We start from the raw sequence: 25,732 nt of genomic DNA on the forward strand, positions 1-25,732 counted from the left end.
GTGGGGTTTTCGGTTATCAAGAATTTTTTGTTGTGGCACATTATCGATAAGCGCGGTGGGCCGGCAGATCAGAGCCCTGCCAATGGCGACGCTGCGATAGGTCGCGCCAGAGCCTGGGCGGTGGAAATTTTGTCTGCTGCAACTTCGATACCAATTGTTTTCTGCGAGTAGTCCAGCATCCGATTCTCGAGTTTACGAAAATCGCCAGAAATTCTACACCGGCGCAATGAGTGCGGACACAGATGTCAAGAGAGCGCCCACAGCGCCAACAGCGCGGAAGAGCGAGGCAATCATCACTCAGAAGCCTCGGACAGACATTGCAACCCGCGCCGAGAGAGAAAAGGCTCGACGGATGCGAGAAGCGAACCAAGCCTACGGTCGAGGCAAACAGATCAACACCAAGCAGATCAAGGACAAGAAGCTGCGACGAAATCTGAAAGAGCTAGAGAACAAGTATCAGAATGCGACGCTGAAAGCAAAGGATGCCGAGATCCTGTTGGAGAACACGCCCGGATTCCTCGAGGCCGAAGGAGAGCTGGAACGAACATACAACGTCAAGCAAGGCGACATCGTGGCCAATGTGGCAGTCGAGACGGCGCAGAAGCGATTCGAGCTCAACCTAGACCAGTTGGGACCTTATGTATGCGATTACTCAAGAAACGGACGAGAGCTGCTGATCGGTGGCCGAAAGGGCCATGTCGCGACAATGGACTGGCGAGAAGGCAAGCTGGGATGCGAGATCCAATTGGGAGAAACAGTCAGAGACGTAAAATGGCTGCACAACAACCAATTCTTTGCGGTAGCGCAGAAGAAATACGTCTACATCTACGACCGCAATGGTGTCGAGCTGCATTGCCTGCGGAAGCACTCCGAGGTCACACATATGGAGTTTCTCCCATACCACTTTCTCTTGGCCACAATGGTAGGACCTCTCCATGTCTCAACCCGTGAAAGGGTATGAATTGCTAACAAAATCGACTAGAACACTGGTGGTGTTCTGAAATACCAAGATACCTCAACCGGCCAAGTCGTCGCCGAGATCCCATCCCGCCTCGGCCCTCCCACCGCATTCACCCACAACCCCTACAACGCCATCATACACGCCGGCCACCAGAACGGCACAGTCACCCTGTGGTCACCAAACTCAGCCGAACCAGTCGTCAAGCTATTAGCACACCGAGGTCCCGTGCGGTCCGTTGCCGTCGATCGAGAAGGCCGATACATGGTCTCCGCAGGCCAAGACGCACGCATGGCAATCTGGGACATTCGAATGTTCAAAGAAGTCAACACCTACTCAACATACACACCCGCGTCCTCCGTCGCCATCTCAGACACAGGCCTCACGGCCGTCGGCTGGGGCACCTCGACGACCATCTGGAAGGGCCTCTTCAACAAGAACGCCGCCGAGCAGGAGCGCGTACGGCGCCCATACATGAAATGGGGCCGCGAGGGTAAAGCCGTCGAGCGCGTCCGCTGGTGCCCCTTCGAAGACGTCCTCGGCATCAGCCACGACAAGGGCTTCTCGTCCATCATCGTCCCCGGCGCCGGCGAGGCCAACTTTGACGCCTTCGAGGCCAACCCCTTCGAGACCGCCAAGCAGCGCCAGGAGACCGAGGTCAAGGGCCTGCTCAACAAGCTCTCGCCCGAGATGATTGCCCTCGACCCCAACTTCATCGGCAACATCGACCTAAGGTCCGACGCCCAGCGCAAGGCCGAGAAGGACCTCGACGCCAAGCCCGTCGACGTCGCGGAGGAGATTCGCAACCGCGCGAGAGGAAAGAATGGCGCGCTGAAGAAGTATCTGCGCAAGCAGCGCAAGAGGAACATTATCGACGAGAAGAGGCTGCGGGTGGACGAGCTGTGGAAGGAACAGCAGAAGAAGAACGACAAGAAGCGCAAGGAGGTGGAAGAGGATCTGGGACCGGCCTTGTCACGGTTTGCCAAGAAGGAGTAATGTATGGAATAGTGACTGGTAGATATCAAAACGCATATACTAATACCCATAGCATGACCGATACCACCTTGTCTTTGTACATAGCAGTGCTCCTAAAGTTGTCGCTATGTGTGTCCATCTGGCTATCGTGTTGTAAAAAAAGCATCAAAACGTCCATTTCTATATTTTTTCTGTTCCCAATGTGCCATTTTATAAACTCGCTCATGTCCCGTACAAGCAGCATAGCATCCTACTCTAGCCCAAAAGCGAGCCATCACCTAGACGCCGTCCATTCAGCCAGCCCATATAAGCTTACTCCAACGAATGGTTTTATCGTATCAATCTTGACCCCTCGTTGACTTTTCACAACAACTTAAGATCTCCCGTCACCTTGTCCACCAAGCTCTTTGGCCCCGGACCAACGCCCAGAACCGTCATGCTGCCCGCCTCGATCTGCGTCCGTCCAGCATCCTGAATAACCTCGGCCGTGAGCCCCATAGCACGAGCCTTGCCTCGCAGCTCCAGCATCTCAGCTTGGCTCTTGATCTGTACGGCAATCTTGGCCTGGCCGAATCGTTCCCATCGAGCGAGCACCTTGCGTTCGGCAGAGGCCGGATCGGCACGAGCGAGGGCCTTGTAGCAGGCAAGCGTGGCATGTGAGCATTGAGCAGCAATTTTGCCTATTTTTCAATTCCAGTTAGTTCTCTTCCTCAACAGCACCCAACATCCAAGGAAAGAGACCAAAACACACCCTTTGTCATGCCCAGATCCGTCCTCACAACCAGCACCAGCTTACACTCCTCACTACTCTCCAACATCATATTCTTCTTCTCTGCAACGCCCGTATCCTCGAGTTTGAGGCCCTGTCTCCGATCCGCATCGAAACCGTTGGCCCAGTTCGGCGCATGGTCCAGCAGTGTGTCGTCCTCGTCCACGTCGCTCTCCTCGCTCTCGACCGGGTCGTTGAGGTATCTCCGGCGCTCCTCCGCCAGGGCGGGCGAGATGAGGTACCCTCTTGCGGTGTACATTCCAAACATGTAGCCGGTGATGAGGCTGGCGAGGGCAGTGGTGAGGATGACGCCCGTCTGCTGGGCCTGTTCATGGGAAGCCATAGTGGCTGTTGTTTCGGTTTATTCGGTGGCTGATGCGATGTATAGAGGATTGCGTGTTAGAAGAGAACAATGAGAGGAAATAGAAGCGTAAGTGCGAGGCGGAATCTGAGGCGGTGATGGTGACGATGCTCAGGAGAAGTTGTAAGAGATGGAAACAGTTGCTGCGTCATGTATTGAAAGCTTCCAGTCGCAGTGGCAGAAAAAAGCACATGCCCCGCCTCACTATCAATGCCCTGTAACTCATCGGATTCCGGCGATCTGCCCGCCCTGAAGAACCCCCTCCAACCCCCACCCTCAGCCCGCTAAACCCGGACTTCGAACCGCTAAAATCGCTGCCATATCAGTACGAGTGAGTAATACGGCAAACACTCCCAGCTTGGTATAAATCCATTCACAACTCCCACAGTTCAGTCAAAACCTCACCTCATCAACACCAGCACTAACAATCTCGCATCGCCAAAAGCCTCACTCAATGGCAGACAAAAAGGCCCTCATCGTGGCCCTCTCCGGCTGCTCCTCCAGCGGCAAGACAACCCTCGCACGCCTCCTCCGCGACATCTTCCCCAGCACTTTTATCCTGCACGAAGATGACTTTTACAGGCCCGAGACTGAGTGAGATCCTTTCTTCACAACTCATCTTATGAGTAAAACCTCCAAGACTAACTAACACCGCCAAATATTCAAGACTCCCCATGAAAGAAGGCCTCCTCGACTGGGACTGTCCCGAATCCATCGACATCCCCGCCATGGCCGACGCTCTCTCATATATCCGCCAACACGCCGCTTTTCCCGTAAACTCACATCCCTCCCTCATCATCTCATACAGTCATTCACTAACTCAACTCAACTCAGCCAACCCTCGACTCCTACCAAGACAAAAACTCCGTCGGTCAATGCCCCGTCCCTGAATCCACAATCTCCGCCCTCAAATCCAAAGTAACCTCCCACCTCTCCTCCACCAACCACCCCCTAACCACATCCGCCCTCCATCTCTGCTTCCTAGACGGCTTCCTCCTCTACCCCCCCTCCATGGCCGCCATCCAGCCCCATCTCGACGTCAAAGTCTTCCTCCGGGCTTCTTACCAGCAGGCTAAAGCCCGTCGGGAGGCTAGAGACGGATACGTCACGCTCGAGGGCTTCTGGGCTGATCCCCCTGGCTACGTCGACAAGATCGTCTGGCCGAATTACGTGGCTGAGCATTCTTGGATGTTTGAGGATGGGGATGTGGAGGGAAAGTATAAGACCGATGTGCTTGAGCGGGAAACAATCAGAGTGCCGGATGGAGGACCCTTGGATGGCGACATGGACACCATTTTGGCATGGTTGGTTGATCTTATACTAGAAGAGCTGGACAAGCACGCTTAGAATAATAGACGAGAATAAAAAATGATTCTCTGTTCATTCTTGTATCGGTTCTGAAAAATGGCTCAAAGGCCCGAGCACCGCTCTAGAAGTAAACACAGTCTGATCTATCAAACTCTTTCATCAAAACGAATCCCAAAAGTTCCCAACATGGAGACTGACAAAATCTGCGTCTCTCAATCCCTTTTATATATCCCAAAACCACGCAATGCTCATTCAACATCATTCACGCAGTGTCGTCAAAAAACATGATCATCATCATCACTCACTCACCCATCTCAACATCCCCCTCCCCATTCCTCTTCTCCCGCTCCAAAATCTTCATCGCCTCCGTCGCAGCCTTCGTCTTCACCTCCTCCTTATTGATCCCTCCCCTAACCGCCACCACCTCCCTCTTCCCAACAAGAACCTTGCAAAAGAACTCCTTCTCAGCCGCATTCTGCTCGCTCTCCCTCATATCAAGCTCATACGTGACCGTCTCCGTATTAGCCCATTTGCCCAGCTCCTCCTTAGGATGCTGCACGTGGACTTCATCTCGAAGCAACCGGTCCAAGTATGTCAAAAGGCCAAACCGATCAGCAATGGCCTTGCACTCATCCATCGACCCGGAGTCAACCCACACAGCGCCGAGAATCGCCTCAAACACATCAGAGAAAAACTTCTTTGGATTCAGCGCAGCTAGGAGCGCCCAGGGGTAATGAGTGCCATTCTCCATGGCGTCAAGAATCTCCTCTCGTAAGGCGGCATGTCGCTTCATCGTTTCCTTGCGCTCAACCACAATAGGCTCCGAATTTTGTCGCATAAAACTCCACAAGTAAGACGTTGTCTCTACGGTTTTCACATTGCCGTCTTCTCCCAAGGTAGGTTCTGTCGATGTCAAGCCGTGCTCCATGGTCATAAAGGCCAGGAAGTCGCCATTCACCATGCCCGTCTTGAGTGTATGCATCCTGAAATGGGGTAGTTCCGGCTTCACATCGAACAGTTTCGTAACAATGATGTTGTCTAAAATGGCATCTCCAATAAATTCGAGTCTTTCGAAGGATCGCTTGCCCATTTCTGCCGCAAATGAAGCATGCGTCAAAGCCTCAATCAAAAGGGCCTTTTTCTGAAACGAGTATCCGATCAGCCTCTCCACCGGCTCCAAAGTTGGCGGAAGCGGTTCGCCCTGTGGCACTCTGTCGAACATAATGTGCCTATCTTCTTCCACACTTGTCCAGTTGGTTTCAGGGAGAAACGTGGAGAGGCATTTGACCGCTTTGTGAAGGCCTCCTTCGAGGCCGCCATCGAGGCTTCCGTCTATATATGAGACTCCTATGAGTGCCTCAACCATATCTGCAAGTGTCTTTGTCGATACCTTTCTATTCGCTGTAGTTGTCTCGGCATCTTCTTCCTGGAGAATCGGGTCCAAGTATAGTGGACGCCACTTTTGGCCTGTAAAGGGCTTTGTAATGAGGAATCTGGGCAGTCTATAGTTAATGGCTGTCTTGTATAGTCTAGAGTTGGAAATAAGCCTGTCCCGCTTGTGCGAGAGGTAGCCTTCGGGGTAATCGGGATCTAAGTAGCATCAATATGGTCAGCAGAAGAACTAAGCAAAGATTGTATATGCAAGCAGCAATAGTCACTTACACTGAGCAGCGACGCGAATGCAAGTGAAGAACTTGAGTATAGAATCGCCCAAAAACTCCACCCTCTCGTAATTCACCGGCTCAGCAGCACTGCGCGCGCTTAGAGCCTCCCTAACCAGCTCCAGATTCTTGATATCAACATCCCAGAGAACAGTTTTGGCCAGCTCCTTGGCCATGATCATGACGCCGAGTTCGTGGATGATGGTAGGAATCATCATGCCAAACTGCGCATGCTTCGCCGGGATCGTATCGACCGTCGCCCATTGCGATGGATACACTCGTGAATATGGCCTGCTGCTCGCCTGCTCCTTGGTAGGGTCTCCGTGAAGGCGGTGCAAGAAATCCGTTCTCCGCGTCCACTTGTTGAGCACGAGATAGGGGACGTCTTCTGGCGCCTTTTCATATTCGTAGAATGCATGTTGCACCTGGTTTATGGCGGGTTTGAATCCAACAGTATCCTTGTATGTGTAAGGAGACTTTGTATTATCTCGGATGAGGTACTGGCCTTCTTTTACGCCCTCGTTTTCCGGATCGTATGTCATCTCGCCGATTTGATGCATCGACAAGGATTCGCCCTTTGCCCAAACCCTGATTACATGCTCAACTGGCTCAATAGGCCACCGATGTCCAAAATGAAGCGCCAGCAGAGTGGACGTCTGATCTGGCAGATCCATAATCTTGTCATGAGGGATGGGAGTTCCAGCAGAAAGCCGCAGTTCCATCTTGTGGCTGCGGTCGAGATACATTTGCAGAGGCTGGGGCTGGTTAATCTGGACGGGCAGCAAAACCTCATACTCGCTCGCCACTTGACCATCCTCATCAATGCAAGTCAGAGAGTAGAGCCACTTGTCACTAGATTCGTTGCGCCACTCCTTAGCAACGTGGTGCCATGGCTTCATAATCGGCTCAACGAGCACTTCAGACGCTCGAGCATCGATGCTGCCCATATCGCTAGCCTTGAAGGGTTGCAAATTATCATTTACTAGCTCGGCATCAAACAGAGCGCGATAGGCCTGGTAAGCCGCATCCTTGGTAGCATTCTTCTCGGATTGCCACGCAGACGCACTGCTATGCTTCCTCAGACTCGTTGGTAAGTACGGTGGAAGCAGTACGGTGCAACGCAGGTCCTTGGAATCAGGCTCTTGATGGATGATGTAGTCTGGCCGGCTGTCGACAAATTCACCCGGAGACAAGACTCTGCAGAAATGCTCAAGATGAGCTTTGGCATTGTCAAAATCGAGCCTCGCTTTGGTGGACGGCACAATGAAGAAGATGTCGGCCGGGTTCTCCGAGGCCTCCTCCAACTGACTAAGCTCGCGGAACTCTCTTTGCTCGTCATCAAACAGTTTCTTGATCTCCTCTTCTTTCTCTTCCCATTTCCGAAGAGCAGGGTTGGCCTGTTCAAAGAAAATGACGAGTCTTGAGTCCTTCTTCCGAGCCCGACCACGCCTTTGAATAAACGACTTTGAGGTCGTCGGGGTATCAAAGCAGATGACAAGGTTGCAAGCAGGCACATCAATACCCTCCTCCAAAACCGACGTTGCAATGAGTAGGTTGATCTTGCCCTGTCGAAAGCTCAGTAAATCCTTGTAATCGGCCTTGTCGCCAAATTCATACACGGCCTTACGCCGTGTAGCATACGCCGAGGTTCCAACCATGGTCCCGATTTTGTATTTGGCCTTGATGGCCTGGTTTATAGACAAGATCTCGTAGAGCATCGTCACCATGACGCGCTCCTCGACGAATATGATGCCCACGTTGTGTTCTTGTGTGGATAGAAGCTCGGATAAGAGCCGTCCTACTTTGTCGGAGATGTCATCAAACGTCTGCGGCGTCTCGGGAGGACGTTGAACATTGACTCGGTGATAGACTTGGGCCAAGTACTTCTTTTCCGCGTCCATCCACCACTGGCTGGCGAGGTCATGGTCTCCTTCCACTTTGTTCAGGTGAGCCGATATGGCCTTCCAGATGTAGAGATCAGCAGCCCAGGGGCCAAGCTGTTTGCATATCTCTTTCGACCGAGAGCAGAATGACTTCATCTGATTCTGCGTGTAGGTGTCGTACTTTTCAATGACCTCGGCCAGCTTACGCATGTTCTTATCCGTGGGGTCACGTCGTAGCTGATGTATGTAGGGGTCTTCTCTTATGTCTAGATCACGGTATACTTGATTCAGGGCGCGCATAGTGGGAGTCATATCTTCTGGGCCATCTGGGCGAGGATTGTAGATGACGTGCGATATGGTCGGTCTTTTGACACATTTGAGAAGCTCGTCACGGTGGAGAGTGGGCGAGATGCATCTTGCATCTAGCAGTATCTCCAGAGCCTCAAGGCCCTCTTTTTCGGACTGAATACTTGGAGTTGCTGTCAAGCCCAAGATGGATGGAACACTTTGGCCAGTTTGCTTGCGTGGATGGTAGTGATTCGTCATGACCTTGCCGCCAGGATTTTTGCCAACGCAGTTGTGGGCTAGATGGATCAAGGAGGCAGTGTCAGCAGTTGGAATTATGCCACAGATATTTTTCTTCTATGATTGCGTGCAGCATAAGATCTCACCTTCGTCAAATACAATCAGCGCCAGATGATTCATGGTAATGTACGCATGGTCAAGAGCATCTAGCAAGATCTGAGGCGTCGATATGACAACTCGAGCTGTATCCAAGAGGGTACTCCAGATATCCGGGCCCCAAGCATTGATATTGGACGCCCCAGCCAGCATCATCATGGACACGGTAGGAATGTGTAGCTTAAGTACGTCATGTTGCTGAGAACACAGCGAGATTGTTGGCGCGATAAACCATATGATCTATTAACGAGGAGCTTCCGTTAGTGCTTCCTTCGTGTCCGTTTACAAGGGGCGGCTCACCTGTTTTGGATCGCAAGTTTCTAGCTCTTTTTTGATACGAAGAATAGCCCTAAGAGAAATCCCAGGTCAGCATGAGCCTGCAGTACAAAGCAAGGGATGCCGACGATAGCCTCATGGATGTACTGACGCCACACAAGGGGGGCATGCGACTTACACCTGAGTTTTGCCACTTCCTGTATCCATCTACACGATACACACACCCCTTTGGTCAATGGACATTGTCTCAAGCCAAACAATAACATCAAGAGGGAGGCAAAAAACATACAGCCACAATCACATTTCGCTCGAGGCTCTGCTCGAGCATCTCAATCTGATACGCTCTAGACGCCATTATTCCTGTCTGCTCGCCATCTTCACACAGTGGTGCTGCCTGGGAGCCTGAGGACACGCCATCTGGAGCGGACGGAGGCTCCCTGATATCGAATCCGGGCCCGGGAGCCTCGTCCATGGCAACGCCATCCCCAGCATCAGCAGCAGCATCAGCAGCCTCCGTGTTAGTGCCTGCCCACCTCTCGACGCTCGGGCTAGTCACCTCGATGTTCAGGGGTGCCAGCGAGGCCCCAGAAGAGCTTGAGGATCTGGACACGGCGGCCCATTGTGCTTGTGCTTGTGCGTCTGCGTCTGCGTCTGCATCCGCGTCTGGGCAGGGCCGCCGAAGCACGTCACCAGGCGACAGGCCCGGAGCAGATCCCGGAGCAGGGCTCGAGCTGCCGGATTGCACGCCAGCCGCCGCTAGTTCCCCAGTCACCCGCCACATGGGACGGCGGTAGTTTGGCGCTCCCGCTGCGGCCCTGGAAGTGTGACTCAGGCAACGAGCCCAGGATGGCAGCCTGACGTGTCTGGCAGACGCAAAGGCGGAGCCGTACAAAAGGCGGTCTCGCTGCTGGGGCTGGAACTGGGATGATGATGATGGGAAGGGGAAACGGCCGCTTGTCCTTGATCTCGTCCTCGACAGGATCCCGGCTCGACGACGGCGACGCTGCTGGTTGCGGGGTTGCCTCGGACTCGACCTCGACCTCGACTCGGACGGGGCAGAAGCAGAAGCAGATGGGGCTGCTGGATACGGCAATGGAGATGGACTCATGCCAGCCCTTGCAAAGGACGGGATTTTCGTATGACTGGGACTGGAGTCTGGAGCTAAGACTTTAGCCAGGGCTGCTGGTAAGGTAAGCTTAATTAGCATCGATGGGCCCCAAAGCAGAAAGCAGAGAGACGCGGCGTCAACAGCTGAGGCGTCACGGTTCGTGGTTGCAAGCAGCTCGTCCCGCAAGTGGGACACAGCGCCGTTCTGTCCTGCTGTTGGCTGCTGGCCTCTTTTCCCGACAGTCGGCACAAAGGTGTAAGAGGAGGAGACGCAATTGGGTGACGTGGGGGAGTCGATGTGTGTGTCTCCTTTGGGGGTAACATGACGACGTCGAATCAGCTTCAAGGACTTTTGGTGGTAGCAGACAAACAAAATGTTACCAAAATTCAGTCTCAATGATTGCAAATACTACTAGTAAATCACGATCTGCTTTCAAATTCTCTTTACAACGGTGCACACATCACAGTCACATAGGGTAGGGACGCTTAGACGGTGGGACAAGAAGCCACACAAGGCTCCGCATCTTTGTTCAAGTTTTCTTGTAAGTCCGATACTTGATAATACATACCTCCGAGAGCATACGACTCAACTGACGTTGCTCAAGTTGGCAGCTAAACACACAAAACCTCTCAATCTAATGCCCAAATTTGATGCTAAAAACCACGCATTCGTTTCGGAAACAAAATACCAGTGCCGAATAATAGCATGGGCAATATACGAGCCCAGATAAAATCTCAGTCGCTTCGGATCAAGCATGCCGATAATACTTCGGAGAGTTTAGGGATGCACATTCACATCCATTTACATCCAATCATGATGGCTGCAGTTCGTACCCGACAGCACAGTCCCTATTCCTAGTAACCATTTACAAAGAACCATGACACTGTAAAGCCAAATACAGGCTCAGGTTCCCTGTTACTACTGCTACTATGCTTGTCCCAGCCCCACGAGCGCTGCTTGCTTCCCAACTCGGCAATTTGTCTCTCATTGGCAAGTATACGAAATAGACAAGGGTGGCCCTCATAAGGCTTCAATTACCCGGTAAACGCGTTATGGTCACAAGGGCACGGCAAACTTTGCGATAATTTTTTTCTTTTTCCAAAAGGCTCCACGGAACTCACGAAGGAATTGGTCTCGAAGGATTCGGCTAGGCATCTAGGTATAATCCGATGCGTGTATTATTTCGGAGGCTACCGCCTACCAAGTTTCACGGCGATCATCATGACCGAATAGACGTGCAACAATTGATGGATTATTACTCGTATACCGGAGCCTAAAAGATGAAACCTCCTGCACCAACGCAATCTCGGCCGAATTGACAAGGCACCGACGAACTTGAATTAGCATAGCAAACATTTGGTTTCATGTAGCTCGTTTAAAACAAGGAAACGAGAAAACGAAAAGTGCTGCCTTGCATGTAATATCCTTGCATGAACAATATCAGCTCGCCGTAATCAAAACCTCGAGATGCACCGATATGACAAGCCACACACCGGCATTTCCCACACAACACAGATCGGGACTTGTTTCGACCCACCATCGCGGATCTCGCTGGACGGTCAAGTCCGCACAAGGAACTTTTGTCCAATTTCCCATTTACACCTTGGGAGTCATACATACATATGAAGAGTCACAAGAAATGTGATGTGGCTTAGACGTCAAGTGCTAGCTAGTTTACAACTTACATACACGTTAATTTGTGCACGATGGAGTTCGTTGTCCCTCAAAAGAGGAGCGTATCCTCAAAAAGGAGCGTATTCTTGCAAGTTGTCCCCAATAAGTCCCAAAACGAACAAACCAGCCCCAGAAAAAACATCGGGGTAAGACCGATGCTGGAACACTAGCACACTTAAACTTACACGTTTGCCGTTGAAAAAGAGGGCAGATGACTTCGATGCTTATTTGCCTCACGACAGAAAGGAAATTACAAAGTAGGATCGAGATGTCCACAAAGAGCAAAGAACGAGAAGCGATCAGCTCCCCCGTGAATAACTTTTGCAAAAGAGTCATCAGTCACGCAGCGGCATGAACCCGCCAGCTCTTTACAGCGTCCAATTGGATTCGAGCCGTTAGTCTGCGTGAAAAGAGGATCCATGTGACCGTTCAGCCCGCGTACTCCCGGCGATGGCATCAAGCCCTTCCTGCTAGGTTGCCAAACTCTCTGCGTGATGGAAGCAAGAAAAGTCAAAAAATCTGTCCTTTTCAATCCGAAAAAGTGTCCTTTTGTACGGAGTAGAGACAAAATGCACGCATGATTGGTGTTGTGCAGTAGTAACTGCATGCAGTACTAGGCAGCCTGATAGCCTATCGGGATTCCTGTCACTTGGAAGCCCAGGATTTTTTGTAGTGCCCAAAGCAACCAATTGAACTTCAACGCCATCGCCAACATTCAAAAAATCCCTTTGCCCAATTGCCATGTAATCCGCGTATTCCGATGAATCTTTTCGCAACAGGCTTCAATGCCTGGAACCAGCTTTCTATATCGCAAAAGATCCTCACAGACGAACCTCATGACCTCTTCGCCTTTACAAAAGTTCTTTCAGCAACAGCCATTGAACGGCCAGTCTCGCGCCTCACTTACACCATTGGTATACTCATCTCCATCAAATAACATATCATATCATTCAATCCCAATCCCAATCCCGACCACTCAACGCCAAGAAATCACATAATCCCCAAACCCTCCGATTCGGAATCCCAATACTGACAAAAGGCCCTTTCTGCAGTTCGACAAGATGGGCGCCTCATCGTCGCCGGCCTCGCCCCCGAGCCTCAGCATCTCGAGCTCCTCTACACGTCAGCCGAAAACACCTCCGGCCAAATCCTAACCATTGTCCAAGACAAAAACACCCACGACAGCAACAAGCTCGTCAAGCACTCGTCAGTATCATCCCCCAAACCTGACGCCATCTTCCCTTGCACCCCTCCAGCGACGCAAATCGCCGCCTTCAGCACCGGCTTCGTCATCCTCCACTCCAACGGCACCGTCTCTACCTTTGGCGACTCTCGTTTCGAAACTTGTCTAGGAAGAGACATCGATCCGCCAAACCGGTAGGTAATACTAAGCTTCCTCCTCCTCCTCCTCCCCCAAAAGCAGCCTCGCCAGCCGATTCCGGACCCCTTTTGTCCCAGGGCTGACCCCCAACCCCCCAAAAAAGACCGTCTGAAACCCCGGGCCCGGTACCCGATCTCCATGAAATCGCCTCGGCTGACGATCCCGTCAAATGCGTCACGGCTGGCGGAACCGCCGTTGCGGCTCTGACGACGAGCGGCAGTGTCTACGTATGGGGCTCTTCTAGTACTTCGTCGACGACGTCAAAGGCATCAGGCAGTTCTCATCATCATCATCGCCGAGGACATGCTTTCCAGCAACTCTCTGGCATGCCCAACTATACAGAAATCGACGACGGGAAAGACGTCGTAGATGTTGCTCTCGGAGAGTCACACGCCATCGCACTGACAGCGGATGGCCTCATTTACGTCATTGGTGAGAATAACAATGGCCAGCTTGGGATTGGTAAGGCTATTGAGAGAGCAGAAGAATGGGTCAATGTGCCCTTTGATGCTACCGAGAGTTCCAAGATAGTAGGAGTGGCTGCTGGTCCGCGGGCATCCTTTATTCTAACTGCCAAGACATAGACAGAACCAAGGATAACAGATTCTCGCCAGATCATGGTCAAGGTATAATAGAGAAGCCATCTTTACAGTACACCACGAACGTCACAACTCTAAGCTTCAGCCTGATGCTCACCCCTCTCCCCATCAATCAATATTGCCATGTGCCAAAATTCTTTTGTTTATTAAGCTTTATGCCTCATTATTGTACATCAAAGCCTGCGTCATCATCATACCGTGTATGGGCACGTCTATCATAGACTTGACAAGTAATCCTCAATCTCCTGAGGAGTCAACTTTCTAAATCTGGGGCCCGTGGCACCCTCCACTCCCTCAACGCCCAGCAGGTGGTCAGCTGGGGGGCCAACAATGCCTGGGAAAGAAACACAGGTTAGAACAAACATCACTCATGCCAAAAAAGGGGAGTAACATACCAATCTCGATGGAATCTCCGCTCATTTCACCCTCAATGTTGTCCTTGAGCGTCAACAGGGCAATGTGGATGGCGTCCTCCAGCTCCAGCTCTTCCGAGTATCGCTTCTCCAAAAAGGTCTTGGCCTTGGTTGCACTCTTGCCAATGGCCGTAGCCTTCCAGGGGAAATAACTGCCCGTCGGGTCGACCTGGTACAGCATGGGGCCTCCCTTATGGATACCACCAGTCTTTTTTGTCTTCTTCACCTCCTCGCCCTCCTTGGCCTCCGTCTCCTCCTCTTCGGGGTCGATGCCCTCGTCCCAGCCCGCAATCAGCATGCTGACGCCATATGGTCGGACACCAGCTGACTGGGTAGCCTCCTGCATGACTCTGGCCACGTCCTGCACAAGTATTCTGGTGGGAGGGTATTCGTTGTAGATGCGCTTGTAGCCTGTGTGGGAAACCTTGCGCGCTCGGTCGACTAGTACTCTGTAGTCGGGGCCCATGCCGGAGTAGACGGTGCCGATGTTGGGGGTGATGTGGCTAATCTTGGACAGGCTGCTCTGGTCGGCGAGAGGGGAAGACGACTTCTTTTCGGTAGCAAGGACGATGCCATTCGTAGCTGTATATTTGCGCCATTAGCCAGCCGGTCATGCCATGACATGACATGCCTCCTCCAAGGGCAGTTCAGTTCAGTTCCAGCATACCTTTGATACCCAGAGCAGTGATACCCTGGTTGACCGCATTCAGAGCATACTCTGCGGGGCAGATTCTACATGTCAGCCTTGTTCCAAGTCATTCAAGCCATGCCATGCCATCGTCCAACTACTCGGTGAAATAGACTTGGCTGTCGAGCCGAGAGGAGTGCGTACCGATTTGCACCAGCTTGCCGCTATCAACAAGGGCCAGTTAGCAGAGGGGTCTTTTGGGGCTGGAGATGACATCAACCTGCGTACCTGGGCGAGAATGTTGTGAGGGAGAAGGAGTATCTGTCCGCCATGTCTGGATGCCTATCGATAGTCTACCGGGCTGATTGTTTCTGCGTGCGGGGTGCGTGTGAATCTGCGGTGCTCCAATGCTTTGCTTTGCTTTGCTAGAGTGGAAGCTATTCTGAGCTGCTCGGCCATAATACAATCCCACCCAGCAGGCACACTGAGCTGCGCGTCAAGCTTGGGCCAGGCAGTTTGGCGGGCGGACTTTTCTTTTGCCGGGCTCCGGTGGGGAGCTCTCCCCTTGTCCCTTGTCCCTTGTGCCTTATTCATCTCAGCTAAGCCAAAGAAGTAACTTGTACTACCAGACAGCTTTTTCCTTCGACAAATTTCCACCAGCAAAATATCACCGCTGCCACACAGCCGGAGAATTCGGCTAGCTGGGCTCCTCGGGATGTGACGCGCAAGGCGATGAAGTGGCCTCTTTTTATTTCATCTGTGTGAAGACTTGGCGCGTACCTTTTTTTCGGTTTCTTCCCCGCGTTGCTGCCTAGGTAACCAGAGAGTTTGCAAAACTCTGTATACCATGTGAAGCCACCACTATTTTTGACTTCCAAAGCTGTTTTGTTGTTTTACCAACTATTCCTTAAACGATAACCAGGCTCATACCCCTGCTGGCGCGTCAAAAGCTGATAACCAAGTTTGGCCATCCCATTTTCTCGAGGTATCACAGCCAATATGGAGTGGTTTGGAGAGAGGGTTAGGACCCCGTACCAATCGTCGGTCCACGAAAAGACATCCACCACCGCCTATCACGAGGAACAAACGGAATCTGACCACACGAGAGAGTATGCATCTTCGCATGCCCAGCCGTCACCAGACACTACACACAGACACAGGCGATATAGGCCACGGACATGTCGCATTTGCCTGGATACCGTGGAGCCAAAGTATCCTGCCAACTCGTCCAAGTCGAGCAAGCCGATATACGTGTCTGACGACCCCGAGCTGGGAAGGCTGTTGTCTCCTTGCAAGTGCAAGGGATCGCAAAAGTATGTTCACGAGGGATGCCTTAATTCTTGGCGACTTTCAAATCCGACAGTCAAGAGAAACTACTGGCAATGCCCGACGTGCAAATTCTCCTACCGGCTGGTCCGCCTTCATTGGGCCTCGATGCTAAGCAGCAAATGGGCTCAAGCTGGCCTGACATTGTTTATCCTTGTGGCAAGCATCTTCTTTTTGGGGTTCATGGCCGACCCGATCCTCAACCTCTGGGTCGATCCTTTCGGTACTGTCAGTGATGCCGTTACAAGCGTCGTCACAGACATTGAAGCCATCAAGGAGCCCGACTGGGAACCGCCGACGACCTGGGGCGAGCACTTTCTCAAGGGATTCTTCTCTCTCGGGCTCGTTGGCATCTTCAAATCCATGATTGCACTGTCACCGTGGCATTGGTGGAACCTGCGCAGCTTGACGGGAACCAGCAGACGCCAAGGGGGAAGGGCCAGAGTGGAAAACATTAGCCTCGTGTTTGTGATTATCGGAGCCTTTACTGCCCTTATGGGAATATGGAAAGGAGTCAAGAAGCTGAGTGAGCGCGTGCTGAAGAATGTGAGTGAGAGAGTCTTGGACGTCGGCGGAGACGACGGTGATGTTGATGACGATGAGGATATCCCGAACGGGAACAAGGATTTATGATGACATTCTTTGCTCTCCTCTCACGGCAATCTTGTACATTATGTTGTTTTTCGTGTTGTTGCCCATCTGCACACTCTTAAGTTGCCTCGAACTCGCTCTTCCGTGTCAAGTCAACTAGTCTGCGTGCAAATAGCGACGCTCCACCAGCGCCTTGAGCAGAGGCCGTCTTGGTCCTTTGCTCGCTGGCCTGGTGTGAGTTGCCGGTGCGATTTGCGCGCGTTGAAGATGCCCGTTTGGGTTTTTGGAGACGTCGCCATTCCTCTGAGCATCTGTTCCGTACGCCTTCATCTAGTACACCACCCTTGAGCAGCATCATTGGAACAGCCGGCACAACCACAATACATAATATGATCGATTTTGATCTCATTTTCCTCTTCTTGAATTTAATAATTACTAAACGGATTCATCACCCCTTGTCGTAAGATTTGTTTGAAAATGCCTGTGCTCATCGTATCTGGAGCACATGAAGCATCCGTGCGGTACCTGCATATAAATCACAGGCAGCTTTTTGTTACTCGGCAACAGCCACGTTGTTATCGCAAAATCAGCCCTATTGTGCTCGATAAGTTAACTGATAACACCTGAATAACATCTCCAGCTTGGTACTAGCCCGCAATCAATGGCAAATCAGCTCAGCTCCGTATGCAGTAATACGAGAAAGGCGCAAGGATGGCTCGCCGTTTGCAATCCAATGATACAGTATTGGCTGGGCCGGCGATTCGTACTCCCGGCGCCGGGTCCAGCGCCTCGTGTTCCAAAGGTGAAGGTACCCAAAAAAAAGACCCCTAGCCATTGAATGGCCACAAATGTCATAAGCATAAGGATAAGGGATCGCCATCGCCTCACCGCGCGCGAACGCCTTTCGCAGCGGCCCGTCTTTTGCTTTGCACTCATCGCCAGCCACTCGTTTGATTGATTAATTCACTATCGAATCGTCTCGCTCGCTGCGACCTTCACGGAATCGCTTGGCTTCTGCTTATCGGCCGTCGCACAGCTGGCCTCAGGATCTCAGATCAGGAGAAGCACAAGCACTTGCTCCTCCTAACCCGCTGCATCCCGCATCCTCCGTCTTCCAACCACGGCGCGATTTGCTGTTGTCGACTCTTGCAGAACTTTGAGGAGACGAGAGAAGAGAGAGAAACGAACGAAAAAAGAGAAATTGAATTGGCCAAGTCGATACCGCTGAGCTCGCCCCAGTCATCTTCAGCTCGTGCCGTTTTGGGGCAAAAGACAAACTCGCCCAGACGACAAGATGCATTTCGCATATCCTTCCCGCAAGAGCTCCAACCCGCCGCCCTTCCGGCCTCGATCCTCACGGCTGCCTGGCCTGCGGAGGAGTCGCATCAAGACCATTGGCATTGGCCTGTTCGTCGTGTTTGCGGTACTTTGGTTCTTCTCCAATCCCCGAGTGCCGCGCCCCGATCATGAGCGCGTGCCTTCTGGCCAGCCGCCCGTCGTCGTTGTGACCGTCATCGATCCGACTCAGTATCCCAATTCCTATCTGAAGACGGTCAAGGAGAACCGCGAGCAATATGCCGCCAAGCATGGTGGGTAGCCCCTCACTCTTTCAGGTCCAGACCTCAACTCGTCCATCGCTGACATGCAGGAATCACAGGATATGAGGCACTTGTGGTGAGAGCCTTCGACTACGACACCAAAGGAGCGCCGCAGAGCTGGTCCAAGCTCATGGCTATGCGACATGCGCTGGCCAAATTCCCCGAGTGCAAGTTCGTTTGGTACCTCGACCAGGACGCTTACATCATGGACGTGAACAAGTCATTGGAGGAGCATCTACTGGGACAGCGGAGGCTGGAGAGCCTGATGATCAAGAACTATCCCGTCGTGCCACCGGACAGCATCATCAAGACGTTCTCGCACCTGAGGGCAGACGAGGTGGATCTTGTTGTCAGCCAGGATACCTCGGGCTTGGTGGCTGGCAGCGTCGTGGTGAGGAACAGCCAATGGAGCAAGTTTTTCCTCGAGACGTGGATGGATCCTCTGTACCGAAGCTACAACTTCCAAAAGGCCGAGAGACACGCTCTGGTGAGTTTCGATACCGACTGAAGGCAGAGAAACACGGGAAGCAAAAGCTAATCTAGACTACAGGAGCACATTGTCCAATGGCACCCCACCATTCTCTCGAAGCTGGCGCTCGTGCCACAACGCATCCTCGGTCCTTACACCCGCACCGACAAAGGCGATGCCTACCAAGACGGCGATTTTGTCGTCATGTTCAACGGCTGCACCAAGGAGGGTGTCTTGAGCTGCGAGACCGAGTCGGCAACCTACTACCAGAAGTGGAGCTCGGCGTTTAGAAGCTAGAAAGAGAGAGCGAGAGACATAGAGGCTACTCAAATCTATCACTACTTTACGATGCGAAAGCGAGAAGCACGGATTGGCAGGCGACTTTGGGCATATCGACAGAATAAAAGACGAAAAACAAGGGAAAAAGAAAGAAAGATATAAAATGAACACTAGGAAAATATGGAGGGCGGGCGGGCGGCGGCGGCGGCAAGGGCACAAAAAACACTTGCGTAATAACCGGCGTTCGTTCGGAGAGCATATATCTATCCTCTGGAGTCTATATCCACGGCGTTTATCTGGGTTGGCAACCAACACTTGACATAGAGAGGGGGGCAGCGAGTTGGAGTATCATCGAGACGAGGAGGGACGGCTACACTTGGAAGTATTACACATCGATGAGGACGACTATACTTGGAAGTAGTATCAAGGAAGGGGGGCAGCTACACTTGGAAGTATCAAGAAGACGAGGACGGCTAACTACTTGGAAGTATCAAGGGAGGGGGAAAACGGAAATATAAAGCAAAAGGGCACGCTTCTTTTTTTGTATTACGCTGATGAATTTATGTCTTTCTGTTCTTGTCTTGTGTCGAGTATAGTTGGCATTTGGGGAGGCAAAGTACTTTTTTTTTACTTTTTATTTTTATCTTTCTGATAATTTATTTATATAATACTGCCTAGTATGCTGCTTTGGGGTATGAGCAAGTAGGAGGGCTGGGTTGATGATGATGACCTTGGCATTGGGGGATGTTTGACTTGAAGTGGATGGTCTGTAAGTATAGTCCAGAGTCGTCCTAGACGTCTGAATGCCATGGAACATTCATGACCAACTACTGCACTACGATATAATACAGCAGGCAAAATAGTCTATGAACATGGTTCGCCAGTTCTCCGCTATCCCGTATAGTAAGATCGAGTCTCAGGTTATTTTTCATCCAATATTTCCATGTCATCCATTGATGATGATAGAAGGGCAAGCTCACTTTCACGCCTGCACTATCGATCCTTGACAATGCGGTATTTTCAATACACCAATGGCAACAACAATTACCCCATCGTATCCTTCAAATTCCGGCCCCAACAACACAAAAATTCCCACCATCTCATGTCGTCCATCTTGCAATTCAATCATTTCCTCCGGTTCCGTCTCCGGATTCGCGGCGTCCGCGGGTTCACGCCCTCCACCCTCTTCCTCTCCCAGTTTAGCGCAGTTCCCCGCCCAGACATGTGAAGGTGCGCCCACTCGCCACGCTAACCCCCATCGAGACACCATCTGGCACCTTTGGAAGCATGTCATTGGCCCAGTGCATGTATTTTGTGTTTTTAGTTGTTGCAAGCCGAGGTGGCAGGCTGGCTCTTTCCCGGAAGCACGCATCATGTGTGGAATAGCTCGACGGCTGTGGTTTTATCAGGTGGTGCTAGATACAAGTACTCTGCCGCAGTAGATTCGCGGCGATGGTACCTGTGTCTTAGGTAGCTCGTGTTAGTGGCAAGTTGCTTCAACTTTGTTGCTCAAGACAGCCAAAACTTGCCTCCTCCTCCATCTATCTGCTGCTGTTCCATTCATCATTTTCTCCTCTTTGAACAGGTGAAATGCTGGCTTGGAGGAATTGACCTGCTGCTCCAGCGATTGCATGCGCCTGTGAGGAAGTCGACAATTCAAGAAAAGGAAAAAGGAAAAAGGACGACAAGGAAGAACAACCGCCACGATGCCGGGCAGCTCGCGCATTCCGCAGAGCCTCCGCGGCAGTCTGGAGAGCGTCAAGCGCCGGAAACAGGCGCTGTCGCTCAGCATGCTCAATCTCGAACTGTGAGTCGGTGATTTCACTGTGCTGGTCAATACAGGCCAATTGCATTGAATTGGATTGATTGTCGCTGACGCTCTGCTTCCCCCACGACAGCCTCAAAAACATCATCTTCTTCTACTTCGTCCTCCGGTGGACCCGGCGCCTGTGGTGGAAGCTCAAGGGCCGCGGCATCATCGGCGCCATCCTTGAGCTGTACCGCGACGTCGAACGAACCCTCTATGGCTACTTCCTGCGCGCTCCGGGCGTGCGCGGCCAGGTGCAGAAAAAGGTCAAGGAATCGCTCGACAAAATGTCCAACAAGCTGGTGCCGGCCGGCCAGACAAAATACCTGTCGCTCCCCAAGGAGGGCCTGACGGACGAAGCCGTGCGCGCCGAGCTCGACTCGCTAGCAAACATGGATCACACCCGCTGGGAGGACGGCTACGTCTCTGGCGCCGTGTATCACGGCGAGGGCGACCTGCTGAAGCTGCAGACGGAGGCGTTTGGCAAGTTTACCGTGGCCAACCCCATCCACCCGGATGTTTTCCCGGGCGTGCGCAAGATGGAGGCTGAGATTGTGAGCATGGTGCTCAACCTGTTTCATGCCCCGGTTGGTGCTGCCGGCGTGACGACGTCGGGCGGTACCGAGAGTATCCTCATGGCCGTGCTGGCTGCGCGCCAAAAGGCTTACAACGAGCGTGGAGTTACGGAGCCGGAGATGTAAGTTGTGTGTTTGTTTGTTTCCCACATGTAACTCAACGTAACGTGTTCAAGTACACCGGATGCAAACTACGAATACTAATACCCTAAACTTTTATAGGATTCTGCCAGCTACTGCGCACACGGCTTTCCGCAAGGCCGGCGAGTACTTCAAGATCAAGATTCACTACGTAGACTGCCCTGCTCCTACGTATCAAGTAGACGTCCGCCGGGTGGCCCGCCTCATCAACCGCAACACGGTGCTGCTGGTGGGCTCCGCGCCCAACTTCCCCCACGGAATCATTGACGACATCTCGGCGCTGAGCAAGCTTGCGCTGCGCAAGAAGCTGTGCCTGCATGTGGACTGCTGCCTCGGCTCCTTTGTCATTGCCTGCCTCGACAAGGCGGGCTTCGAGACGCAGCCGTTCGACTTTCGTCTCAAGGGCGTCACCAGCATCAGCTGCGACACGCACAAGTATGGCTTCGCGCCCAAGGGCAGCTCGACAGTGCTGTACCGGTCTGCCGAGCTGCGGTCGTACCAGTACTTTGTCTCGCCCGACTGGGCCGGCGGCGTCTACGCCTCGCCTGGGCTGGCGGGATCACGGCCTGGAGCGCTGATAGCCGGTTGCTGGGCCAGCATGATGCGGCTGGGCGAGACGGGATACGTGGACGCCTGCGGCAAGATTGTGGGGGCGACCAAGAAGATTACCGAGGCGATTCAGAACGGCCCCGTGCTGAGCAGCGAGCTCGAGGTGCTCGGCAAGCCGCTCGTCTCGGTGGTGGCCTTTTCGGCCAAGAACCTGGACGTGTACGACATTGCCGACGGCATGTCATCCAAGGGCTGGCACCTCAACGCGCTGCAGAGCCCGCCGGCCATCCACGTAGCCGTGACGATGCCCATTGTCAAGGTGTGGGAGCGGCTGGTCAGCGACCTGGAGACGGTGGTGGAGGAGGAGCGCGAGAAGGAGAGGGTCCGGCTGGTGGAGGGCAAGGGGGCAAAGGGCAAGGCCATGGGCGACTCGGCTGCGCTGTACGGCGTGGCGGGATCGCTGCCGAACAAGGGGGTCGTGGTTGATCTGGCCACAGGGTTCCTCGATTTGCTGTACAAGGTATGATTGTGACTTGTCGTGCTGGCTGTAAGAGTGTGCTTTGTGTGCGTACGGAGTTTTTTTTTTTCTATTGATGGGTTGGTTACTGTATACTGCTTCTCTATCTGTAGCATGATTTGGGGGAATATCTCGAATCTAGCTGTCTCTCTTTTTTTCTTCTCTTTTTGTATTCTCCATCTTACGTACCTTGACCCTCTCCATGGAACTGGGTTCTTATATGATGATATGGCTTTGGAATTCTTCGGAAAGCAGCAGACGGAAACGGGAGAATGACTTGCACCGGCCATGTCGATGCCGGGTTGTACGAACGGTGCCTACATACATCCTGCTAGACACAGACACATTACATTACAATCCACAAAGCTTGGACAACATGCATGCGTTCTCCAGTTCCAGTTCGATCGATTGATTCTCATCTGCATCTCCCACTATCTGCAGGTATCCATTTGAACAACCCCCCTTGGCATCGGCATCGCCCTGCCTCGCCTTGGAGGAGCCCTTGTTCCAAAAACACGCCTCGCTGTATAACGCATATCACATGCATCTGCAATCTCATCACATAATACAGCATCGTCGGGGTTAGGAAGAGGAGGGGAGGCAAACAAGTCAAAAGCAGCGTGTCCAATCAAAGCGGCACACACAAGACAGCCTCACTTTTGCTGTCCATCGTCCCAGCTCCATTACAGTCTGGTAGCTTCACCGCCCCTCTTTTATTCGCTGGCCTTGTTGTCTTTGTCTTTGTCTTGTCTCGCGAGAGTGTTGATCCCGATGAGCTTGTATTATTTGTCATGGGAGAGCCTGCGTGACTGATTTGTTCGGCTTGTTGGCAAACACATACCATGGTTTACAGACGGCGTGATGGCTTGCAGCAGCTTTGGTTCTTGTTGGCGTTGGCGTCTCCTTGCAGGGCGAACGGGATGCATGAACTGTACTATCGAATGCGAGTAGTTTTTCGCCCCCCTTCTTTGGTCCTGCATTATGCTGCTGCATTCATGTTCTGGTGATGTGCATGTCCCATCCAATCTTATGTATGGTCTACAGCTACTAAGAAGGGGAATTGGGAGGGCATATCGGCAGTTGTTGGCTGGTCCACGTAGTCGTACATACAACATCCAGTAGGTACCGACTAGCATTAGCATTAGCATCACCCATTTTACATACATCCAAGGACAATCTCAACACGGCAACGATGCACGCATTAGAACGAAAGATTGATTATACAGCGGCAGTGCATCGGCCCGCGGCGAACGAAACGAACGAACGATGAAGTATGTAAAAAGGGGGGATGGAAAGCGGCAAGCGGGTGGCTGCACCGCCGATGCCCGAAAGGAACGACAGACGACGATGGCGAAGCGGTCCTACATACGTGGTCGCCTGAGGACGAGGCGATCGGCGGGTGGTTAAAGGGAGGCAAAAAGAGGGCTGATGTGAAATGGAACGAAGGCGAAGTTTGGGCTACTAGCAGTTGATAGATGGTGTTCTTTTTGGGTTTGGTTTGGGTTGCCAAGTGGCTAGCTGAGGAGGGGAAAAAGATGTGCAAAAGATATCCATGGATGACGGGGGTTGTGATGATGCCGTGTAAGTGGTCTGTCTTGTCTATCTCTTCCGTCCCTCTGTCTGGCTGGTTGTCTGGTTACCTACCTGACTGCAGCACGGCACTGCACTGTAGGAATTATGCAGGGCATAGCACAGGGCATTCATGATAGCATTGAGGTGCATTGATGCTAATAAACGGCATCATCCGTCCAATTCGTACGCAATGATGCCAATGTGCTGAATACGGGCACGTCAACCATGGAGGCCCATCACAGACTAAGCCCGTCTTATACAGGCGCCGTCTCTGCCAAAAAGGCCAAAACAAGGCAACAAACCACCGCCATGACGACATTCGTCCCCAAACCAGCCAAACCCTTGTCAATGCTCATTCTCTCACCGTTCGTACCCAAAGCCCAAAAGGGCCACTAGACTACGGTAGAAAAATACCCGAACAGAGACAACCACGGCCTGAATAGCAGGGAGCTTCGTACTCGTGATAGTATGTGTGTAATAGGAACTTGCCCGGCTGACTGACTGACTTACTTCATTGTTACACCAGCTGCATTTTCCACCAGCTAAAAACAGGGTGCTGGGCTCGGATTGGGAGCTAGTGCTGGGCCTCTGCTCTGCTTGGACTGATCACGGACGCTTGGACGCTCTCAGCAGGGGGGAGAGGAGGGACCGACTGAGGGAGAGGGGGCCATGAGCGAGCCAAGCAGTGGTGAGGCTTGCAGATGTGGCGAGGGCCTTGAGTGGACGGGACACGCAGCTATTCCCGTTCTCGCTACTGGGCTCTGGATTACAGCACGGGATTGTGTGTGTTTTCTTCTCTTATGCGAGGAGAAGGAGGAGGAGGAGGCAGCAATTGGAGGGGGAAATCCCGGCTATCCCTCTCTCTCTTTGTGCCGTGCCGTGTGCTGAGCTGTTGCTGTTGCTGTGCTGTATTGTGTTGTGTTGTGTTGCTGCTGTGATGCTTACTTGCCTTGCCTTATGCCTTACAGCTGTGTTGTGTCTCCCTCACTTACACGCGTCGACTCACATCCGCAGGTACATTACCTACATACGATATCAGATACTACAGCTCAGCCCGCCCATGGTCTGATCTGATATAACACACAGCACAGCAAATATCATGTACCTACAGAACAGTCCACGTCCATCCAAGCACTGCACATAATCCTGCCCTGAAACAAAATCCCCAGCATCCCATCCAACCATCCTATCAAACCCCATCAATCCGCCTCTCTCCACCTGACTCATCAAGCATTTCTCGTCACTTACATCACCTCACATGCACCTCAGCCCAACTCCCGCCACGAAGCAGCCCAACCAACCCAGATCCTCCACGCATCACGTTTCAAAAGCCCATGATGCAAATCTTCTGGGTCCCCTACCCCCGTCGTTCCCACCCTTGCCTGTCTCACCCAAAGAAAAGGCAAAGACAGAAAAAAAAGGCAACCTCGAAAAGCAACGCGGCGATACGCCTTTTTTTCTCCCCGTTGCCAGAAACAGGCCCACCCCTGTAACAACCTGTTTAGCCAACCCTGCTCCTTGCTGCTGCTCTTGTGTCTATTCTTTTTTGGGATTATTCGCCTCAAACCCTTGCTTGCTTGTGCTTGTTCCTTTAGCTGTCTCCAATACGGGAAAATAACGACCCAAGCCTGGG

General features: G+C 52.4%; 10 protein-coding genes across 10 annotated transcripts; 6 read left to right on the forward strand and 4 right to left on the reverse strand.

The window, feature by feature from the left end:
- Positions 1-226: 226 nt before the first annotated feature.
- Positions 227-1,954, forward strand: M431DRAFT_496465 (hypothetical protein; the record flags this gene model as incomplete). Its single annotated transcript, XM_024917493.1, has 2 exons — positions 227-922; positions 983-1,954. The coding sequence occupies 2 exons, from the start codon at positions 227-229 to the stop codon at positions 1,952-1,954; spliced, it is 1,668 nt and encodes a 555-aa protein (XP_024772821.1).
- Positions 1,955-2,296: 342 nt separating this feature from the next.
- M431DRAFT_88518 (hypothetical protein) lies at positions 2,297-3,045 on the reverse strand (the record flags this gene model as incomplete). The annotated part of the gene is made up of 2 exons (XM_024923915.1): positions 2,297-2,613; positions 2,685-3,045. 2 exons carry the CDS (start codon positions 3,043-3,045, stop codon positions 2,297-2,299), a joined length of 678 nt encoding a protein of 225 aa, XP_024772822.1.
- A 375-nt stretch (positions 3,046-3,420) lies between these two features.
- M431DRAFT_521360 (hypothetical protein) lies at positions 3,421-4,434 on the forward strand. Its single transcript, XM_024920464.1, has 3 exons — positions 3,421-3,657; positions 3,731-3,836; positions 3,898-4,434. The coding sequence occupies exons 1-3, from the start codon at positions 3,518-3,520 to the stop codon at positions 4,408-4,410; spliced, it is 759 nt and encodes a 252-aa protein (XP_024772823.1). The 5' UTR covers positions 3,421-3,517; the 3' UTR covers positions 4,411-4,434.
- Positions 4,435-4,672: 238 nt separating this feature from the next.
- Positions 4,673-9,227, reverse strand: M431DRAFT_89465 (hypothetical protein; the record flags this gene model as incomplete). The annotated part of the gene is made up of 6 exons (XM_024924028.1): positions 4,673-5,961; positions 6,034-8,499; positions 8,587-8,836; positions 8,897-8,945; positions 9,051-9,079; positions 9,162-9,227. 6 exons carry the CDS (start codon positions 9,225-9,227, stop codon positions 4,673-4,675), a joined length of 4,149 nt encoding a protein of 1,382 aa, XP_024772824.1.
- Positions 9,228-12,414: 3,187 nt separating this feature from the next.
- On the forward strand, positions 12,415-13,619 carry M431DRAFT_521362 (hypothetical protein; the record flags this gene model as incomplete). The annotated part of the gene is made up of 3 exons (XM_024920465.1): positions 12,415-12,568; positions 12,707-13,031; positions 13,139-13,619. 3 exons carry the CDS (start codon positions 12,415-12,417, stop codon positions 13,617-13,619), a joined length of 960 nt encoding a protein of 319 aa, XP_024772825.1.
- A 230-nt stretch (positions 13,620-13,849) lies between these two features.
- Positions 13,850-15,007, reverse strand: M431DRAFT_88905 (hypothetical protein; the record flags this gene model as incomplete). Its single annotated transcript, XM_024923958.1, has 5 exons — positions 13,850-13,968; positions 14,030-14,629; positions 14,715-14,765; positions 14,880-14,899; positions 14,964-15,007. The coding sequence occupies 5 exons, from the start codon at positions 15,005-15,007 to the stop codon at positions 13,850-13,852; spliced, it is 834 nt and encodes a 277-aa protein (XP_024772826.1).
- A 301-nt stretch (positions 15,008-15,308) lies between these two features.
- Positions 15,309-17,047, forward strand: M431DRAFT_509496 (hypothetical protein). Its single transcript, XM_024919299.1, has one exon. It carries the CDS (start codon positions 15,675-15,677, stop codon positions 16,632-16,634), a length of 960 nt encoding a protein of 319 aa, XP_024772827.1. The 5' UTR covers positions 15,309-15,674; the 3' UTR covers positions 16,635-17,047.
- M431DRAFT_458252 (hypothetical protein) lies at positions 16,673-17,131 on the reverse strand. Its single transcript, XM_024915326.1, has one exon. The coding sequence runs from the start codon at positions 16,999-17,001 to the stop codon at positions 16,711-16,713; it is 291 nt and encodes a 96-aa protein (XP_024772828.1). The 5' UTR covers positions 17,002-17,131; the 3' UTR covers positions 16,673-16,710.
- Positions 17,132-17,886: 755 nt separating this feature from the next.
- M431DRAFT_89094 (glycosyltransferase family 34 protein) lies at positions 17,887-18,956 on the forward strand (the record flags this gene model as incomplete). Its single annotated transcript, XM_024923982.1, has 3 exons — positions 17,887-18,181; positions 18,250-18,677; positions 18,741-18,956. The coding sequence occupies 3 exons, from the start codon at positions 17,887-17,889 to the stop codon at positions 18,954-18,956; spliced, it is 939 nt and encodes a 312-aa protein (XP_024772829.1).
- A 1,688-nt stretch (positions 18,957-20,644) lies between these two features.
- Positions 20,645-22,536, forward strand: M431DRAFT_6732 (hypothetical protein; the record flags this gene model as incomplete). The annotated part of the gene is made up of 3 exons (XM_024921729.1): positions 20,645-20,745; positions 20,837-21,442; positions 21,543-22,536. The coding sequence occupies 3 exons, from the start codon at positions 20,645-20,647 to the stop codon at positions 22,534-22,536; spliced, it is 1,701 nt and encodes a 566-aa protein (XP_024772830.1).
- Between the last annotated feature and the right edge of the window lie 3,196 nt (positions 22,537-25,732).

Source organism: Trichoderma harzianum (genome assembly GCF_003025095.1).
Source record: "Trichoderma harzianum CBS 226.95 unplaced genomic scaffold M431scaffold_8, whole genome shotgun sequence".
Taxonomy (NCBI): Eukaryota; Fungi; Ascomycota; class Sordariomycetes; order Hypocreales; family Hypocreaceae; genus Trichoderma; species Trichoderma harzianum.

What these genes read in the sequence shown, in the direction of transcription:
- M431DRAFT_521360 (XM_024920464.1), top strand. Translation starts at nt 3,518, where the DNA reads ATGGCAGACAAAAAGGCCCTCATCGTGGCCCTCTCCGGCTGCTCCTCC. An exon ending in TTTTACAGGCCCGAGACTGA is followed by an intron (nt 3,658 to 3,730) that starts GTGAGATCCTTT and finishes CAAATATTCAAG; the next exon opens with ACTCCCCATGAAAGAAGGCC. An exon ending in GCCAACACGCCGCTTTTCCC is followed by an intron (nt 3,837 to 3,897) that starts GTAAACTCACAT and finishes AACTCAACTCAG; the next exon opens with CCAACCCTCGACTCCTACCA.
- M431DRAFT_509496 (XM_024919299.1), top strand. Translation starts at nt 15,675, where the DNA reads ATGGAGTGGTTTGGAGAGAGGGTTAGGACCCCGTACCAATCGTCGGTC.
- M431DRAFT_458252 (XM_024915326.1), bottom strand. Translation starts at nt 17,001, where the DNA reads ATGAGATCAAAATCGATCATATTATGTATTGTGGTTGTGCCGGCTGTT.